Below are 20,335 nucleotides of genomic sequence, written 5' to 3'. Positions count from 1 at the left end.
TTTCAGAACCCCCTTCCCCTCCCCCATTTCTGAAGAAGGGTCAGGCCTGAAACGTCAGCCTTCCTGCTCCTCTGATGCTGCTTGGCCTGCTGTGTTCATCCAGTTCTACACCTTGTTATCTAAGTAGGCATTAACCTTTTTTTCAAGTTGCATTGCACAACTATATGCCGCAGGAACTGGCATTGGAAAGTGAACAGTTCACAATTTACATAAATTACTTTGATGAAGGGACTGAAGATTTTGTTGCCAAATTTGCTGATGACACAAAGATAAGTAGGAAAGTAAAACGTGAAATGGACATAAGGAGGCTATGAAGAGATTTTGGTAGGTTAAGTGAATAGGCAAAGATTTGTCAAATAGAGGATAATGTGGGAAAATATCATATTGTCCATTTTGACGGGAAGAATAAAAAAAGAAGCATTTTACTAAATAGTGAGAGACTGCAGAGCACTGAGACAGAGGGATCTGGACCGGGGCGGGGGAGGGGGCATTGTTCCTGTGCCTGATCGCAAAAAGTTGGTGTGCAAGTACAGTGAGTAATTGATACTTCTAACAGAATCTATCAGTTATCAGAACAGGAATTGAATACAAAAGTAGGGAGGCTATGCTTCAATTGTACAGGGCACTGAGTCTGGAGACTATACACTATTGTTCACCTTGTATAACAAAAGGTGTAAGTGCCCTGGAGGCTGTTCAGTTTATGAGATGAATACCTGAAAATGGACAGGCCTGTCCTTTAAGGAAAGGTTGGACAGGCCAGGCTTGTATCCTCTGGAGTTTAGAAGAATAAGTGTTGTCTTGACTGAAACACACAAGATCGCAAGGCATCTGGCAGGTTAGAAATAGATAGAATGTTTACTCATAAAGAGAACCTAGAACTGGGGGCTCACTGTTTAAAAATTAGCATCACGAATTTAAAACACAAATGAGATGAAATTTCTTCTGACAGATGTTAAGATTTTTTTTGAATACTCTTCTTGAAAAGGTCATGGAAGCAGAGTCCTTGAATATTTTTAAGGCAGTGACAGATAGATTTTTGTCAAAGAGAGGGTGAAAGGTTATCAGAGAAAGGTAGGAATGCAGAATTGGCACACATTCAGATCAGCCGTAATTTTATTGAATGGCAGAACAGGATTTAGAGGGTGAGTGGCCCATTCCTGCTCCTAATGCATAAGCGTGTGTGTGTGTGTGCGTGTGTGTGCGCGTGCGTGTGTGTGTGTGTGTGCGCGCGTGTACATGTGTGTTCTTGAGGCTTGACTCCTCGCATTGACATCCATGGTTGTATGCTGCAACAGCCTTCCAAATATGGGTCATATATGTATGGGTATATATATGACATTTCTCCTATTTTGCATCATCTTCACAATATCCTCCAGCTACATCCAAAAACCTTGGAGACCACTCTCAACTATGGTATGCCATTAATCAAAGCTTCCCAGGTTATATTCAATTCACTCAGGACTCACTGACACTCCAGCCACAGTGCACCTCCCGTTTAAGACGTGCAGACTAACTTTAACTGGTACTAGCCACTTAAGATAACGACAACTTGGTCAGGTACTCAGTTAATGTTCAGAAAGGTTCGTGCTGTCTGGACACTGTAACCATTTCAAATAACAGTCAAACAGTGTGGGTTAATTGTGCCTTACCACTCTTGCACACAACGTCTAGGCCTTGAAATTTAGCCCCCATATCATTGAAAACTTGTGTTTCTGAATTTAGCTTCCACATTTATCATAGTTCAGCTATTTTGCAGAAATATATATTTTAAATTAGAAATGAGGACATGGACTAGAAAATAAATATGTTTAAATGGTAAACTGCAATGAAACAAATGACAAAGGTAGTCCATCATTAATTCTATTCCTACTAATGAATCATGTAATGCAAATTCACTTCTATATGCCTTAATCTCTTGAAGGAGGTCAATCAATACAGATCCACCCACAAATAGTTTTATTTAATCTCGACCTTTTTACAGACATATTATATTTGTAAGACATCTTTTTGTTCAGAATAACATGCTGGTATATTTCTAGTCCCAAAAATTTTGAAATAACTAATCAATGTCTAAAGAACAAACAAATGCCTTTGCGGCAGCTACCGAAATTGAAAGGTTTGGGGGAGTCTTTAGACCTGGAGTTAAACTCTGAAGTTTGAATTGTAATAAGAGATGGAAAATTCTCATTATTTTTGAGCCTGGCACAATGATAAGTTTGATTTTCATATCTAATTTGTTACATACCTTTCAAATATTGGCTTCTTTGACTAATAATGAAAAATTAAAACTAATAATCATCTTTAAAAAGAAACAAATATACCTGAGCAGTTTCACTGATGAAACTTAATTCACAACTTCATATTATGTTTACAGTATCTCTATTCATCTATTCTGTTAGACAGGGTCACAGAAATCCAAACTTGCAATAATTATAATAAATTACTATACCTGATGGAGTGCTAAGTACTGACTTGCTGAAACTGGATCAAATTGGCCAAAACATTCAACCATGTCAAGACTCGCAGCTGCTAAAATATCAGTAAGCTGGTTGTTTAATGCCAGGTTCATGGACTGGATCAAAACTTCACTGGCATGAGCCAAATATACCCATGCTATTGCTCGTTCCTTCTATAAAATGAACAGAAACCAACATGAGTTAACAAATTCTAACTTATTCTGCCATGCAAAATGTCCTTTTGAAAGTTTTACAAAACGTTCTAATGTAGCAAAAGAATATTAAAAAATCATTGAAAAGTTAGCCCTGTTCATCATGATAGAATTAGATGAAAGTGGTTGGATGAAGGCTCATTTTTAACCAGTTGGGCTAAAAGATAGGTTTCTCTGCTGTATATTCTTTTTAGTCAGAATAATAAAGTTCTGATCCACAGATGCTACCTTTTCCATGCACTTGTCATTCTACTGACTAACTACTTTGTTCAATTCTGGTCACTATACCAAAATAAAGACATGGGTGCACGGTAAAGTGTGCAGAAAAGGGAAACAGGGCTGCTTCCATATTTTTCTTATTCATTCAAGGGATGTGGATGTTGCTGGCTAAGCCAGCATTTATTGTCCATCCCTAACTACCTTTGAGAAGACACATGTGAGCTGTGATCTTGGAACTGCTAGTCCTTGGGGTATAGGTGTACCCACAGTCATGTTTGGAGAATGTTCAGAATTTTAACCCAGAAACAATAAAGAAATGGCAAAATAGCTCCACATTGGGATCATGGAGGGGACCTTGCAGGCTGTGGAGTTCCTGAGTAACTGTTGCCCTCATCCTTCTAAATGATTCAGTTTGTGGGTTTTGGTAGATGCTGTCTTGTAATTTGATGAGTTACTGTAGTGCATCTTGTAGATAGTACAAACTGCTACCAGTGTACAAAGACTGAACAAAGACAAAGATTAGAGAAGCGCACAGTTTAGCTTAGAGAATGAAGGTATCCAAGGAATGACCTTGGCAAAATGCATAGCAGTAAATAGCAAAGATAAAGTAAATTCACAATTTTACTTCAAAGTAAATGAGGAACAGAGGAACCAAAAGACTTAAATTTAAAATTACAAAATAAATATAAAACTTCTATAAAGAAGACTGATAAATGCTTATCCAGGTGGGGTGGTAGATAACAGTATTGGGCAGGTTTCAAATGTAATTAGATACTGAGAGATAGGAGTTGGAATATTACAATGCCAAGCTATAGTGAGCTTGCTTTTTTATGTTTTTCACGAACCAACAGTTGAATTGAAGAAGAATTTACCTTCAGGCATGCAGCCTTTGCAGCACATTTTTCTATTTGATAGGTAGAAAGTTGCAATGCTGGACTTTCAGATTTTGATTCCACTTGTTCACTTTCTTCCTCAGCAGACAGCTGCAAATCGACAGGCTTTGATTCAATTTGTTCATCATCTTTTGTAAATTTGGCCTGTTTTGGCAGATCATCATTAGTTTCCTCCAAATCATGCTGAAAAAATAAGAACATTAACAAAGATGCAGTATTCAAAACGATATAAGTCTGTGATTACAACTAAGTATTCCATATTGGAGTTCAGTTTATGCCATTGTTAAATCGACTATTTCTTAAAATCACAAACGAAGTTTAAACAAGACAGCAGGTTCTGAGTGTCACTGCAATGCCTGGCATTTAGTATTGGAGTTTCAGCTATTCAGACAAGTGAAAAGCATTCGATCACAGTCCTGAAATTAATTTTGTATATGGTAAGAAGGCTTTGGAAGTCAAGAAGTGAATCATTTGCTGCCAAATTCCTAGCTTTTATTCACAGAATCCTCACAGTGTAGCTAGAGGCCTTCTGGCCCATTGTGGCTGTATCAACACTTCATATAGCATCCCACCCAGACCCACCACCCCTATCTCCATAACCCTGCATTTACCTTGACTAATTCATCCAGCCTGAACACCACTGGGCAACTTTACCATGGCCAATCCACCTAACCCGCACATCATTGGATTGTGGGAGGAAGCCAGAGCACCCGGTTGAAGTGAGAGGATGTGAATAATCAAGGGAAGAAGCTATCAGACTCTCAAGATGAGAACTGAAGCAATATTTAAGTTAAATCCCTACATGGGATAGGAAAGGAAATTATCTCTTGTTATGGACAAGACCAGCTCCCCAAAGATCATTATGGAGATAGCCTAGACCTTAATTTTTCTTTTGAAAAGGCAAGTGTAAGGAGTTGTGTTCAGATATGATTCAATTGGTCCACCACTAATCTTTAATCAAAACACACTTTATTCTTACAACACAGTTAAAATACAACCAAAGGAAGAATTGGCATAAATTTACTCTACTGAAATACTTAACAAGAGAATGTATTATTTAACCATTAATCATCAACTGTTCCAATATAGGCAGCATCCCAAAAGCACAACCTTGGCAAAGGCAATTCAGGGACACAGTTATAATTCTCATGTGCAGTCACTGTCCAGTCCAGGAGAAAGAAATACCAAAAGAAACAATCTGCCCCTTTTGATTTTTACGAGGAAGCCTCTCTGTCTAAACCTTCACTCTCGCAGCAGAAAACTGAAGGTTTCAGCTCCAGCAGCTAGCAAAACCCTATCAACTAACTGAAAAGAAAACTAAAGTCTTCTGGGTCTGTGTGAGCTTGAACCTGCCCAATCATAATTCTTTTTACTTCAAAATAAACCCCAGGAGACACTCAAAGCTGTTTACCAACTGTCTGTCAGAAGGAGACATTTCAGCATCACTGCGACAAGAGAAACACTCTGCAAGAGAAACAGGACAGAACACATCTCTTAAAGGCACACTATTATCACACTCTGGTGTTTGAGTGCTTTATCCTGGTGCTGTTGGGATGAATGAAATATTGTATTTTCTATTAAACACGCACCCAATGACAGTACCAATTCTCTTGCATTAAACACAAAATTATGCCAACCCTAAAAATTCCAGCCGCATCAACCATTTCTAATTTACACAGCCATGAATTCTGTAGTGCAGAAAGACAAACCAAGACAAACTGTCTTTTCTCCTGTTCTCATTTCCATGGATTGAGCTTCAGGCTTCCATTGGATAGGTCCGTACTTATGGACAAAGTACTGTAATCGTTTACCATTGCCTTCTGCTTCTTGACTGAGCAGCAAACACTTCTGCTTCTATCTGCCATTAAATGTATTGGAAGGATTTACAGACTGACAGTCAACCTATGTGGCTACATTAGGACAGACCTTACATTGTCAATAAATCATGGCATGGGACTCAAACATAGACAGTCTGGGCAGAGGGAGGGATGGTATTACTGTACCACAAGAGCTCTATGTAGAAACTGAGACATTAGACAAGAAAAATGAATTGCTACTACTTTGAGTAAGTAACATCTTGATCAGTACCAGTCCTAGTATTAGAAGATATAGAATTGTTTATGAATAAGAATTAGAATTCATCTTACCAGCATTTGTTGAACCCAATTGAAGCCTGGGTTAATTGGATCAACTTTTACAGCTAACAACCGCAGGCACTTGCCAGTTAGATAGAGACATTTGGATCTAATTTCTTCAGAGCCATTGCTCAGGTTATGTGCACTTGCAAGCTGAGCCAGAGCTTTTTGTCCCAGTGACCTGGTCACAGTCACCCATTCCTGAACAAAAACAGAGATTTAACAATTGCATAAACTATAGAACACATAAAATACGACACAGTAAGTGTCCACTGAATATTAGAACTTGGGATTTTTAAGTTCCATAGCCTCTGTGAGAGTCTGAGGTGTGACTTCACATATTAAGAAACGTTTCAGGTCAAACTATGTTCAAATTCTGCATGTATCTGTATTAAAATAACATTATGAATAGTTTAAGAAAAATAATATGTGATTAATTAGACTTGATAATGCAAGAAAAAATTAATAAAATCATTACTTTAGGCAGTCTTTTTATTAAACATTGAAATAAGTATTTTACTTTTTAAGATATTAATGAATTTAGACTGCAGAAATAAAAAAAATTAAGAATATTGATAAACTTTTCAAACAGAAAATAGTTCCAAAGAAAAAGTCATCAATTTGAAATATTAATCCTCTCTTTCTCTTTTCACTGATGCTGCCTACCATGCTGAGCATTTCCAGAAATTTTAGTTCTTATTTCAGATTTGCAGCACCTGCAGTAATTTGCTTTTAAATGTTGTTTCAGCATAAAAAAGGTTATGATCTTGGTTATTAATAATGTGTCCACAACACATCTTGAACAATAACTTGCATTAATATTAACACCTTCAACAGATATCACAAGGCAACTGACACCAAGCAGAAAAAGAAAATACGATAAATAGAATAAAGGATGAAGAAGCTGAACGACTGAAGAGAATAACACTTTTCAGGAGAACTTTTAAAGGTTGACAGAAAAACAGAGAGTTTAAGGGCATTTGTAGGATAGTTCTGATTGCGAGGTTGACAGGGCTCTGCCATTAGTGTGGGATAACGGGTGGACCAAATGTGAAACAGGTCAAAGGGAGAGAACTGAAGCGCCTGAGATACGATGTAGGAATCAGACAGGCTCTGTACATCTAGTAGGCTGAGCCCATGGAGGAAACAGCAAATTAAAGTAGAGAGCAGGATTCAATATGGGTTGCTGAATTATGTTTGAGTGGAAAACAAAAAGTCAGTAAGGGGTAGATCGGAAAAACTAAGTGGGTACTGCCAGCACTGCAACCTGTCCCAAGAAAAAGATCCCATAGATTCCTAGAGCCAGGTAAGTAGGCAAAAAGGGTTTGGCCACTTTGGTAAAGGGAGGTGTGGGTGGGTGGCAGCAAGAGGACAGAAGGTATTGGCTTCTCTCGTGCAGACAGGAAGGAAGAGGATGCAGTATCTTTTCAGGGGGGCTCCTCCAATGCAAAAAAGGAATCTTTCAAAGGGAGTAACCCTCTACCCTCATGCACTTTTAAAAGCTTGGGGAGAAAATAGTTTGCTCAGTCCCATCCACCTGCCAAATCCAACCATATTATGACCTGAACAGGGTAATACAAACTCACATAATTGAAATGAAAGACTCTTAATTATCTAATTAAATATGGTGGGTGGGCTGCTGATTTTGACGTGGTTAAACTCTCCATATTATAGCAGTGAGTTGGAAGGTTCTGGGCTGGGCACCTGCCCTCTGTTGAAAACACAAATGGAGAGGCTATTTGAAATTCAGCTCCAGATAAAGTTATAACAGTTGAATGGAGGAATGCTTTAGTAAATGTGGTTACAGACAACGATAGACAGGGGAAGCAAATGTTACAAAGATGACTAACAAAAGACTAGCTGTATCAACAGTTCACTTTCTTTTATACAAATTTATTTTACGTAAGTAAAAAGCTATTATCTCAAAATGTAACCAGCCTTCATAATGTTACCATTAAATATTTTGATAAAAATATAATTGTCAGAAAGAACCAAAATTTTCAATTGCATTCAATTTTTAGATTGCTTATGTACTACAAAAAGAGTCTCCTCAGAGATAGTAAGAACTGCAGATGCTGGAGTCAGAATTAACACAGTGTGGAGCTGAAGGAACACAGCAGGCCAGGCAGCATCAGAGGAGCAGGAACGTCGACATTTCAGGTCGGGACACTTCTTCAGAAATGGGGAAGGGGGAAGGGAGCTCCGAAATAAATACAGAGAGGAGGGGTGGGGCTGGGGAAGGTAGGTGGGTGCAGGTAGGGAGTGGTGGGGATTGGTTAGTGAGGTGGGAGGAGTGGATAGGTGGGAGAGAAGATGGACAGGTTGTGTCAGGTCAAGGAGGTGGGGATGAGAGGGAGGATTGGTCATGGGATGAGGCCAGGGGTGGGGAGATTTTGAACCTGGTAAAGTCCACATTGAGACCATTGGGTTGTAGGCTCTCAAGGCGGAATATGAGGTGCTGCTCCTGCAGTTTCCAGGTGGCGTCGTTGTGACACTGGAGGAGGCCCAGGATGGACATGTCGCCCAGGGAGTGGGAGGGGGAGTTGAAATGGTTCGTGACTGGAAAGTGTTGTCGTTTGTCATGAAAGAGCGCAGGTGCTCTACAAAGTGGTCTCCGAGCCTCCGCTTAGTCTCATCGATGTAGAGGAGGCCACATCGGGAACAGCGGATGCAATAGACCACATTGATGGATGTGCAGGTGAACGTCTGTCTGATGTGAAAGCTTTGTTGGGTGGCTTAAATGGAGGTGAGGGGTGAGGTGTAGGCACAGGTGTAGCACTTCCTGCGGTTGCAGGGAAAGGTGCTGGGGGTGGTGGGACTAGTGGGGAGTGTGGAGCGGACGTGGGAGTCGCAGATAGAGCAGTCACTACGGAAGGCAGATAAGGGTGGGGAGGGAAACATATCTTTGGTGTGGGGTTGGACTGCAGGTGGCGGAAGTGGCTGAGAATGATGCATTGAATACGGAGGTTGGTGGGGTGATATGTGAGGACAAGGGGGATTCTGTCTTGTTTTTGTTGCGGGAAATGCAATAGGTGCGGTCAAGAGCATTTTCAATCACCAAAGGGGGAAGTTGCGGTCCTTGAAATAAGAGGACATCTAGATGTTCGGGAGTGGAACACCCCATCTTGGGAGCAGACGCGGCGGAGGTGGAGGAATTGGGAGTAGGGGATTGCATTCTTGCAGAAAGGTGGGTGAGAGGAGGTGTAATCTAGGTAGCTGTGGGAGTCAGTGGGCTTGAAATAGATGTCGATTTTGAAAGAGTCTCCTTTCTTTTGGCAGACAAGCCCATACTCATAATACTAAACAATTTTAATCACTACTGCATGCTGGTGACCAAAGTTTATGGAGTTTTAATTTTAGCCAAGGGTTAACAAAGCATTTGATTTATTTCTCAATTTAAAATCTTATTGCCCACATAAATCGAGGGATTTCTACCCAGATTGTAGAAAAAGCTAGATGACATCTTCAATGTTTTGCTAAAACTGCCCATTGCAAGTTTTATTTTTCATAAAAGGCCAAATAAGATGCAGCGAAGTGTCTATGAATTACCTTTTCAACCGGTGTGTAATCAGGTGTGGAACTAATGAATTCCTCAACAATGAGCTGTAGCAATCCTTTCCGTCTTGCTGCTTCAGCTTCCTTTTTATCTTTCATGATAACCAAATTCAGAATGTTCAAAGACAACTGCACAAAAATTAACTTGAGAGAGGCCAGCTTCCTCATCAGAGGCAAACTTAAATTTGTCAACTGAAAATAAGCATTAAACAAATACTTTTAAGAAGACGAGCAAAATTTCAAAAATCATGCCATGCGAATAATTTTTTTTTAAGTAACTTAATTTAAATCTGAGTCCTAGGCCTATTCAGAGGACAAGCTTGTTTATAACATTTGTTTCTGTTTACCACGTCATGCATATAAATAACACATCCACTGTTTTCTTCACTTATATACAGATAATAAGATAAAAAGTGTATTAAAGAATGATATTTGACTTATTAAGCCTGTTTTCTTCCAAAAGATCATGTCCAAGTACCTTCTTAAAGGGCAGCTAAGATGGTTTATATTAGATTTGCTTTATTGCTCAAAAACAAGAGACTCAATGAGCTGAATTTCACCTGAATTCATCTAAGTGTCAACATTGGTGAGATTCATGGAAGGAGTCTCTCCGAGAGTCCTGGGAAATTTTCTCATATTATCTTTCCACACTCGGCTCAATATGTATGCACCATAGTCTATTGTACCCCCCCTCCCCCCCAACTTGTCACATCAACTGCCTTGCAATGGGCAGGGGTACTAGCCATAGTTAGGACCTCCACGGATTCCGGGCACCGGTGGCATATTTAAAACGCTGTTGCGCACTGGCTGAAGTACTGGCCATCTTGACCTGCCCCGCAAAGTTCCTGTTCACTGGTTCAGAGATGTCAGACAAAGAGAAATTTGTACCCCGCTTCACTGATAGGAATCTGAAAGTCCTGGTGGATGGGATGTTGCAGATGAGGGCATGACTCCCAGGCCCTGACAGCTCAGTCAGTGCCAGGATTTAGAGGAATGGCCAGCCATGCAAGCAGTAGGTCAATAAGCTTCTCCTCTTTGCAACGGAAAGCATAAGCATCTTCTCAAGATTTTACATTCACTCTGTCTCTGCTCCTGCACCACTTCACACCAAAGGTCACAGTTATCACTCTCATTGTTGAATGCAGCATCTTCCCCTCACTCACTTTCCTCCACCAGATCCCTCCACCCTACTAATCCTTCAGTGCCTTTGCACCTCATACTCATTCATTTGGGGCAAATCACAACTTTTGTCTCATATTAACAGCAGTGCTGGCCACTTTCATTAATCTCTCCCTTTGTCTCATTCCAGGAGAAAGCAGCTCACAATAGGACAGACAGAGCCAAGATGGTGGGATGGCCAACAAATGCCTCCTCACCCTACACGAGGAAAGGACCCTGGCCCTAGTCAATAAAGACAACAAGTGGTCATGTGGTGATGCCAAAAGCTCCATGTTGCAGCAACTAAGTAAGAATCACTGTCCATGACATATTGCTGTCTGATGACTGCCATGCAGTCTTGTATTCTTAGAACTTCTAAATGCTGTTCGTGATGCTTTCTCCCTTTTGCCTCCTGAGACTATGACGGCCATCTGCACAGTCTCAGTGTTAAAGAGGGTAGCCCTACAGAACAATCCTTCTTCCACCTCTGCGGAAGAAGCCGCAAATCCCTCAGAGGAAGCAGCAAGAAAGGCTGCCTTCTGCACCCTCCACCAGCTCAGATACTGACCTCCTCAGTAGTATTTCATCCAGATTAAATTTGGGAGCAATTGCTAGTGAGCGCAACACTGCCATGTCTCTGCAAATGGCCAAGGGAGAAGCCCCCGACCCCCGTACACAGCTTGCTGACAATATGAGAACTGTTGAAGGCCAGGCACCTGCTCAGCCCCTGGCAGGAGAGGACCCCACGGTTTTGGCAATTAATAACTTAATACAAATACAGAAGAATGCACAGGGGGAGCATACAGGTTTCTCAGAGACACTGATGGCCCCTGGTAAGTCCCCTTGACATTCAGTGGGCAGACCCCAGGACCGGCGGTGGCCAATTCTCTTGACCAACCCAGATCCAGGACTGATCTCTTTGCAGCTTGACCGACTGGCTGTGAATCCTGGACTGGTTGTGCTGGGCATACAGGGCTAACCATGACCACTCCCTGAACTGTAGAGGTAATGACCCCTAACTTTAGACAGCTGAATCACCATGCCCAAACTCCTGAACTGATATCCAAGGTTTCCATTGACTTATTGTTCTGGGACCCCTTGACTGAAGGATGCCCCTTTCAATTTGACTGAGGACTAGTCCACCTTAGACTTTGAGACATAGCCATTCGGTTGAAGAATGTTTAGTATGATTGCCATGTACCCAGCTGGCACATGGTGCAGGCGTAACGCTAGCATAGCACAGTGCTGTAAAGCAACATATCTATTCCCTTTACTGATGACTGCTAACAACAATGACAAGGCTTTATATCTGCACTAAACAGCATGGCAACGCAGAAGTATTGGGATTTTAAGATCTGGTTGAGTGGGCAAAGTGTGATTAGGCAAGGCAAGGCACAGTTGCTGTGAGCTTGGTGTAACTTGTCTGAGCACTAAGAGAGCAAGTGAGAAGACCTGCAACATATCTGGTCCCATCTATGAAATGAGTGCCTGTCCCTTGGTGCGAAGTGTCCTGGCCACAGCACTGCAATGACAGGTTGCACTTCAAAGTGCAGCATCAAAATACAGAACCGTATTGTTAGTGGGTCAGTGATACACCATAATGATGCAGTGAGACTGGCATGTGTCTGCTGCCAATGTCTATGGATGAGGGTTGCATGCAATCACTGCCCATAGAATATGGCCAGAGACATTGGTGACCACTGTCCAAGTTGGAGAGCCAGAGGAACAAGTAACAAACTGGAGACACCAGGTACCCACTCAGAACTCGATGTCAGGAAATATCAATGTCTAGTTTCTATCCAGTGGGTGAGAGAATAGGAAACTGCATATCACTGAGGCAAGATTAACTGACAATGAGAAGTTAATGTGTGCAAATTCAAGTAAATAGGCCTATACTCTATGCTTCTATTAATAAAGCCAAAAACACTGTACGCTTTATTAACTGCCCTCTCTACCTGTCCTGCCACTTACAATGATTTGGGTTCACGTACACCCAGATCCTTCTGTTCCTGAACCCTCTTTAGAATTGTACTTCCTATTTTGTACTGTCTTTCAACATTTTTGTGACCAAATTGTACATTGAAAATCATCCGCGACCAATCTGCCCACACCACCAACTTGTCAATGCCCTTTTAGAGTTCCACATTGTCCACCTCCTCAGTTCACAATTCTTACAAGTTTCGTGTCATCTGCAAATTTGATATTGACCCTTGCACACCAAGATCCAGATCACTAATATATATTAGGAAAAGTAAAAGTCTTAATACCAACTGGAAATCATAATCTAATCAAAGAGATTTTCAGGGAAGTCTTAACCAGAGTGGATAGAGGGGAACCAGTATATAGTATTGGGGCTTCAAGAAAACGTTCAACAAGGTACTTTACAAAAAGTTAAGTCATTAGTCACGGTGTTGGAGGCAGTATATTGGCACGAATGGAGAATTGGCTAATGGCGAAAAACAGCGAGCGGGGCTAAGGGCTTCTTTTTCAGGTTGGCAACTTATAACCTTTCCAAGATCCTTAAACATTTTACATTTTTCGTCACTTCCTATTTATCTTTTCTGCAATGAGAAGTGTAGGTGCAGGCCATCAGTTTAGCGATGTCATTGAGATTAGGAATTGTCATATCGTAAGCTGCCTGGAAGCAAAGAACTGCTAAGCATCATGAAGGAGAAAACAGACTTTTAGTCATAATTTACTCAAACCTCAAATTAAACACTTTGAAGCTAGTCACTAAATCAAAAATTAACCTTCCAACAATATCAGCTGCACCACAGAACTAATTTATCAATTGCTGGCCTGATATGCAACAAAGCTAAGATGAGATGTTTTATCTGATTACTTCGATGAAAATGAAAATGAAAACTTAGCCCAAAATAGTTTCACTTTCAATTATCTTAGGTTTCCGAGCAATGGAAGTCAGCATTGCAAGCAGTATATGTTTGTCTACAGAAATCAACTTAGTAGCTCCCCTGAAATCCACATTGTAAATATAAAGGTCAAACAGACTGTCTTAACAAAAACCTAAGTGACAGAATTTATATTGGTGAAATAGTCTTTGAAAATAATCCACTTTGGTTCTGTTGTATATTAAACTGGTGCATTGGAAAGCTCTGAAACAGCACATTAGTTGACAAATTAACTGTGCAACGAACAATATTAAAATGGTTCATCATTGGCCATCCAACATGTGTTCAAAACAAGAGCAGACTAATCTGATCAATATAAACAATTTGTATTAAATAATGCAAATTATGATGTTTAAACAAACATATGCATTAGGCTTTGGAAATTAGGCTGGAACTTTGTAGTGTTGAATCAGTAATCCAGAGTACTGGGAGAACGGAGGTATGGAAATGCTACACTGGCAGAGCAGATCCTGCATCAAGTTATTTCTAAGTAATAATTTGATGCTTAATGAACTTCAAATACTTGTTCTCATTTTTTTTGTATTCACACCAAAAAGATCAAATTTGTTGCAAAAATATTTGAATAAATACCTAGTATTCAGCAAAGCGTATCCAGATTTGCCCTTTTTACTTTGTGCATCTATTGGAAACAGGAGCAAGGAAGACTCTATGGTGAAGAGCTCTGAAACAGGCACCAGGGACTGGATAAAGTTGATCAGGAGAAACTGCATCCACTTGTAAAAGGATCAAGAATGAGAATGAATAGATTTAAAGTAATTTGCAAAAGGTGGTGGCATGATGTGAGAGAACAGTGTGAAGGCCTGGAATGCATTGCCTGAAGGTGTGGTGGAGGCAGGTTCAGTTGAGGTATTCAAGGAGCATTGGATGATTATTTGAACAGAAACAATGTGAGAGGGTATGGAGAAAAGTCAAGGGAATGGCATTAAATCATGATATTGAAGGCAAAAATGTTGGGAAAATACAGCAAGAATGAAAACAATCAGATTCCCAACGTCAAGAAAAGCAAAGCCTGATTTTCTCCTTAGGGTTACAGCAGCAAATTCAGAAGCCTGCCAATGAGCAGTAATTCTCTTACTGCCATGCATTTCCATTTTATTCTTAGCTAATCACAGGACATTTCTATGCAGTTCTCCATTCTCCTTTCCTTCCCCTCCAACACAATGTCAGAGCAGTTACTGACACCAGCTCACTGTTTGTTCCTCTGGTCATTCATCCAGCTCCACCGTTGTCACTATTTCCCTGCATGCTCCATGGACACTGTCCTTTTTCAAACTTCCTTCATGCAAGTGAGCATCAGCAAACCACCAGCCTTAGCCCATCATTAGGGCTGTTTTTGGAACAACTCACAAAGCATTTCAGCCCTTCGGGATTTGACTTTGGAGCTCACAGCCACTTGCGCTTTGCATGCTTCAGTCAGGTCTCTTTATCGTGTAGGGACACGCAAACACACACACAGCACTAAGAACACTGGAGAGTCAACGAGGTGTACACGTTGTTGTACAGCACTGGGCTATGCTAATATCACACCTCCAGCTTGTGCCAGCAGCTTATGTAATAAACACATTACATTGTCCTTCAACTAAATGGCCATGTCCAAATGTCACTAGTGACTAGTCTTTTAGTGGAATGAGGTGGGATTATGGTCAGCCAGAGTGTGACACCACACTCAGTCTAACCAGGGGTCAAATTACAAGTCCAAAGCATTCCGTGAAATCCTGGGTAACTTGGAGATGACCCAGCAGAAGTTTTCAGCGCATCACTCTGTCACAGGAGGCCTTGAATGGAGCCATCAGATGCTAAAAACAATGATCAAGGCTGCTATCATGAATACCCCCATGACTGGGATAAAGAATTAGACTTTCATCTATTTGACACAAGGGAAGCACCCAGTTGACTTAGTTAATGGGCACCAAGCAGGAGGGCTTCAGGAGTGGATTTTAGAACAGAACGAGGAAGTCTTCGTTAGATTATGTAGCAGAGCATCAAGAGTGACTATCATGAGCCTGTGAAGCAGTCCAAGAACACTTGAAAATCCCCCAAACAGTAGAAAAAGCAGATAAATATGCCAGGGCCCAAACCTTTCAGCCAGGAAATTGTGTCAGTCCTTGTGTAAAGACCAGGCAAACTCCCAAAGGCCCAGTTTATTGGCCTGAATGAAGTAGCAAAGATGGTTGGCATCCAGAACCGGGGGAAAAAGGTCGATCGCGTCAACATGATAAAGCAAGACCACTACAGATAACGGGGCAAACATGCCTATTCCATGATCAGCAACCCGGAGGACACGGGTATTGGTGAGAATGAACCAGAGAGACACATGGGTGAGGCCCACATTGAACTGAGTACTACCCAGCTAAACAATACCAAAATACTCACCCAAGTTAGATTATTTATTTACTCACCTTTCTATACAGCAGTCAGCAGACTCAAGTAGCTGCTCACTGCATTTAAGAGCTAATGCAGAGTCAAAACTAGTCTGCACCACCCTTGCTCAACATGATGTGGATGTGGAAGAGACCACTTCACAAGGCAAAACCTGATTGGCTCGGCGCTGAAAGGCTGGCCCAGGTTTGAGTGGAGATCATCCAAATGCTGGAGCTCCAACTTAGAGTCTGGCAGCAGTAACTTGAGCTCAGCAGTTGTGCTGGTGTCCAAATCGCACAGCTGTACAAGGATCTTCACTGACGACTGAAAAGTTAATGCAATGGCCAGAGCCGACTCCTACCTGATACCCTGGCTGAAAGATTACATGGATTGGATAAGTAAAGCCACCCACAATACCCAGATAGATTTACTCAAGGTGTACTAGCTGGTTCCCGCAACTCCAGACAAGTTATATGGGCATTGAGTCATGTCATTTGGACTCCAAAATGCCCAAGCCACCTTTCAAAGGCCGATGAACCAGATCATGGCAGGTTTATCTAATTACTTAGTGTACCTAGACAATGTCCTAATCGACAGCAGCACCTGGAGAATGTATTTAGAGCAACCAGAAGCCCACTTCTGGAAAATATAGTCAGCTGACCTAGTAGTTAATGTTGCAAAGTGTGAGTTCACCAAGGCTCAAGCCACTTATATGACTAAATAGTGGGTCAAAGACAAGTACTACCCAGGGCTGCAAAGACAGACCAAACCTGGCCCAAACCTCAGCACAGTAGCTGCGCTGCTGATAGATGTAATACAGAAAACTGAAAAAAGTAGTAAAGACTGAGAAAATCCAAAATGATTTTGAAAAGCTGAAGACTATTGTACCGAGTGAACCTACACTTGCAGCTCCAAACATCAAACAAACTCTCAAAGTAGCCATCAACGTGCGTGCTATCAGGGTAACCGATCCATAATAGAGAGACCAATCAGGCATTTCTCCAAAAAACTAAACAACCATGAAAGATGGTACTGTACAGCACAGAACAAAACCCTGGTTTATTACTGGTGCTCAAACACTTTAAAATACATGTTCGAAATGGGTACCACAATCTATACTGGCAACAACCTGTTAAACTTGTGCGGAAAGGTTTATAAATCAAAATGCCAGGTTATTCCAATGGAGCTTGTTCCTTCCGTGCACCACTTTCAAATCACACACATTACCAGAAAATCAAATGTGATTGCAGAGGCCCTGTACAGAACTTAAAAGGACATGGTTAGAACCCAAAAAGTCAATTGACCAAGGCTAAAAAAAATGTTTGTACATGAAACTGTGTGTGTTGTTTTATTTTGAAATTTATATTTGCATTTTATTGTTCTGTGAAAAAGAGAGCAGATGTCATTTCATTCATTCTACAGAGTAAGTATTACGTCTGCTTTAACCAGCAGAGGTTAAAAAGTCAGCTTCAACTCTATTTCGAGCAGTAGTGGAATTGAACACATGGATGTACCTGCCTGGGAATGGTTAGGTGCAGCCCGATTTATGAGGGCTGTCAGTCCAACAATGCAATAATCAACTGAATGCAGCAGTGGTTACGTTGTCCCATGAGGGAAGAGGATGATGAAAGACAGCTCCTATTATGTGATACAAACTACCAGTCACATATAATGACTTTATTAATTAAAGGAGAAAATAAATACAGTGCATGCTATGTACTCGTTACTATTGTTGAGATGGTGTCCGACTCCTGTAGAGAATTTTAAGGTAAATTATTGTAGATTAATGACTGAAAATTTTTTTGTTTACCGCTTTAAGTGGCAACAAGCTCATCAGGTCACTGAAGGCTTCTTCTTCAATCAAGATGGCCTTCGTTATCAGTGAGTACGCATTTAATAGATGACGATGCTTCGTTTCCTCCTCTTCACTGTATTTAGCGAGCATGCTTTAAGAATAGAAAATTGCATTAAACTAGGTCCATACATTAGTAAAACCCATTCTAAACTAAAGCTTCCATTTTTCTTACTCCACTCCCCAAATAAAGCAAAAGAAAAGGGTGCATTGCTCAGTTGAGAAAATGTAGCCTGGCCACATGAACATAGAAGTAAAAAAAGTGAAGGCTACTGAGCAATTACCTTTCTAACCTGCATTCAATACACACTCAACTTGTAGAAAAAATAAATAAATACATAAAAATTGCACGTAAATGAACCTACGTTAGTATATCGGCATGTTGTCTCATTACATCCACTGATTCTTCTCTGTATCCATAGTGCAGCATAATATTTGCAAACTGTTCCATTTTAGCACAAGCTGATGACAACTTTTGCATGTTTTCTGGTTTCCTTAAATAAGAATAGCCTAATGTTTTCATGAATTCTATTTCAATTGATTCCAATCTATAATGGGAAAAAAAAGCTTCAATGTACAATATACACAATAAATAGCCAATAAAAAATTTTGCTTTAATAAATAATAAAAATGACTGGGAAAAGAAGGAAATTTATAGAGAAACAGCAGGGAAATGGATTTTTCAGCAACCCTCTGAAAAGGAACCATTGAACTGTGTTCCAGCTTTTCTCTCCATCAATAACCCCTGGTTTTTCCCATCTTTTATTAGATGGGATTGTATAACAGGGAGTTTATAAAGGCATTAGAGTTTTAATTTGTAGAATCATATACCTACAGTCCATAACTTTCTACTCAACTAGAATCTATTTATAGGGTTTTTGGAGTAGATTTGTAGCTCGGGTTGTGGATGTTGTGGTTCGTTGGCTCACCAAGCTGGTTTTCATTGTCCACAGACATTTCATTACCCTGCTGGGTAACATCATCAGTGCAGCCTCCGATGAAAGGCCGCTGTGTTTTCCCGCCTGGTTTTTAAACTCTGGTGTCCGTTGAGCTGGATGACCTCACTTCCGGTTTTCCTTCGCAATGGAGTATATATGGGGTCGAGTTCGATGTGTTTATTGATCAACAAACACATAGAACTCAACCCCATATACACTCCATTGCGAAGGAAAACCAGAAGTGAGGTAATCCAGATCAACGGACACCAGAGTTTAAAAACCAGGCGGGAAAACACAACGGCGTTTCATTGGAGACTGCACTGATGATAGAATCTATTTACTTGTAATAAGTAGTAATTTTTGTTAAGTACTGAAACCTAGTCTATACTTTCTATCAACCTGTGTCTGGAAGAGAAGTAAATGGGTATTTTGTGCATTTTCTTTAAAAATCTTTAACATTTTTGATGACTCCTAGAATAGCAGGGCATGATTTCCAGTGTAAAAACCGTGAGTCAACTAAGCTGCTATCAAAATTAAACAATATCCGAACATATTCATGCACAGATCGGAAAAGACACATCTTTGCAGAGATATTATGGGTTGTAAAATAACTTTTAAAAATAACACCCTGTGGAGCAAGAGTCCAAACTAAAAGGCTGGAATGAGCTGGCATCCCACAGGAGTAAGGTCAATTTTTACGGTATTAGGAAATAACTTTCAAAAGTTGATTGGGAGAGGCGATTCGCAGGCAAATGGACAGTTGGAAAGTGGAAGGCCTTCAAAAAGGAGATAGTGAGAGTCCAGAGGCAGTATGTTCCTGTTACTGCAAGAAGCAAGGCTGGTAGCTGTAGGGAATGCTGGATAACTAGAGAAATTGAGGTTCTGGTCAAGAAAAAGAAGGAGGCATATGGTAGGCATGGACAACTAGGATCAAGTGAATCCCTTGAGTATAAGGGTAGTAGGAGTATACTCTAGAGGGAAATCAGGAGGGCAAAAAGGGGGCATGAGATAGCTTTGGCTAAGGAGAATCCAAAGAGATTCTACAAACACATTAAGGGCAAAAGAGTAACTAGGGAGAGAATAGGGCCCCTTAAAGAGGGACAAGGCTATCTGTGTGTGGAACCACAAGAGATGGGTGAGATACTAAATGAGTATTTCCTGTCAGTATTTACTGTGAAGGTCAATATGAAAGCAAGGATCAGTGCTGGGTCCACTGCTTTTTGTCATTTATATAAATGATTCAGATGTGAAAATAGGAGGTATGATTTGTAAGTTCTCAGGTGACACTAAAACAGATGGTGTAGTGAACACTGAAGTTATCTCAGAGTACAACAGGACCTTGATTAGGTGGGCTGATGGGCCGAGGAGCGGCAGATGAAGTTTAATTTAGCTAAGTGTGAGGTGTTGCATTTTGGTAAGGCAAATCATTGCAGCACTTATTCACTTAATGGCAAGGTCCTGGGGAATTCAGCCAAGCAAAGAGACATTGGGGTGCAGGTTCATAGTTCCTTGAAGGTGAAATCGCAGGTAGACAGGGTAGTGAAGAAGGTGTTTGGTATGCTTGCCTTCATTGAAAGCTAGAGAATTTGGAGAAATAAATAGTGATATGTTGAAGAGTGCCTAAAT

The 20,335-nt window shown here is 40.7% G+C and overlaps 1 protein-coding gene across 1 annotated transcript in view; it reads right to left on the bottom strand.

Annotated features, from left to right (window-relative positions):
* Positions 1-20,335, bottom strand: part of LOC109932541 (cilia- and flagella-associated protein 46) — a 205,298-nt gene that overhangs the window by 73,543 nt on the left and 111,420 nt on the right. The window contains exons 37-43 of the mRNA XM_048609174.1: positions 18,137-18,319; positions 17,730-17,865; positions 9,465-9,662; positions 5,928-6,116; positions 3,760-3,963; positions 2,450-2,629; positions 2,246-2,268 (exon numbers count right to left, since the gene is read on the bottom strand). Coding sequence (XP_048465131.1) covers positions 2,246-2,268; positions 2,450-2,629; positions 3,760-3,963; positions 5,928-6,116; positions 9,465-9,662; positions 17,730-17,865; positions 18,137-18,319 — 1,113 coding nt within the window. The remainder of the gene's footprint in view (positions 1-2,245; positions 2,269-2,449; positions 2,630-3,759; positions 3,964-5,927; positions 6,117-9,464; positions 9,663-17,729; positions 17,866-18,136; positions 18,320-20,335) is intronic.

This window comes from Rhincodon typus, chromosome 20 (assembly GCF_021869965.1).
Source record: "Rhincodon typus isolate 14 chromosome 20, sRhiTyp1.1, whole genome shotgun sequence".
NCBI lineage: Eukaryota > Metazoa > Chordata > Chondrichthyes > Orectolobiformes > Rhincodontidae > Rhincodon > Rhincodon typus.
This window is presented reverse-complemented; position numbering and strand designations above follow the sequence as displayed.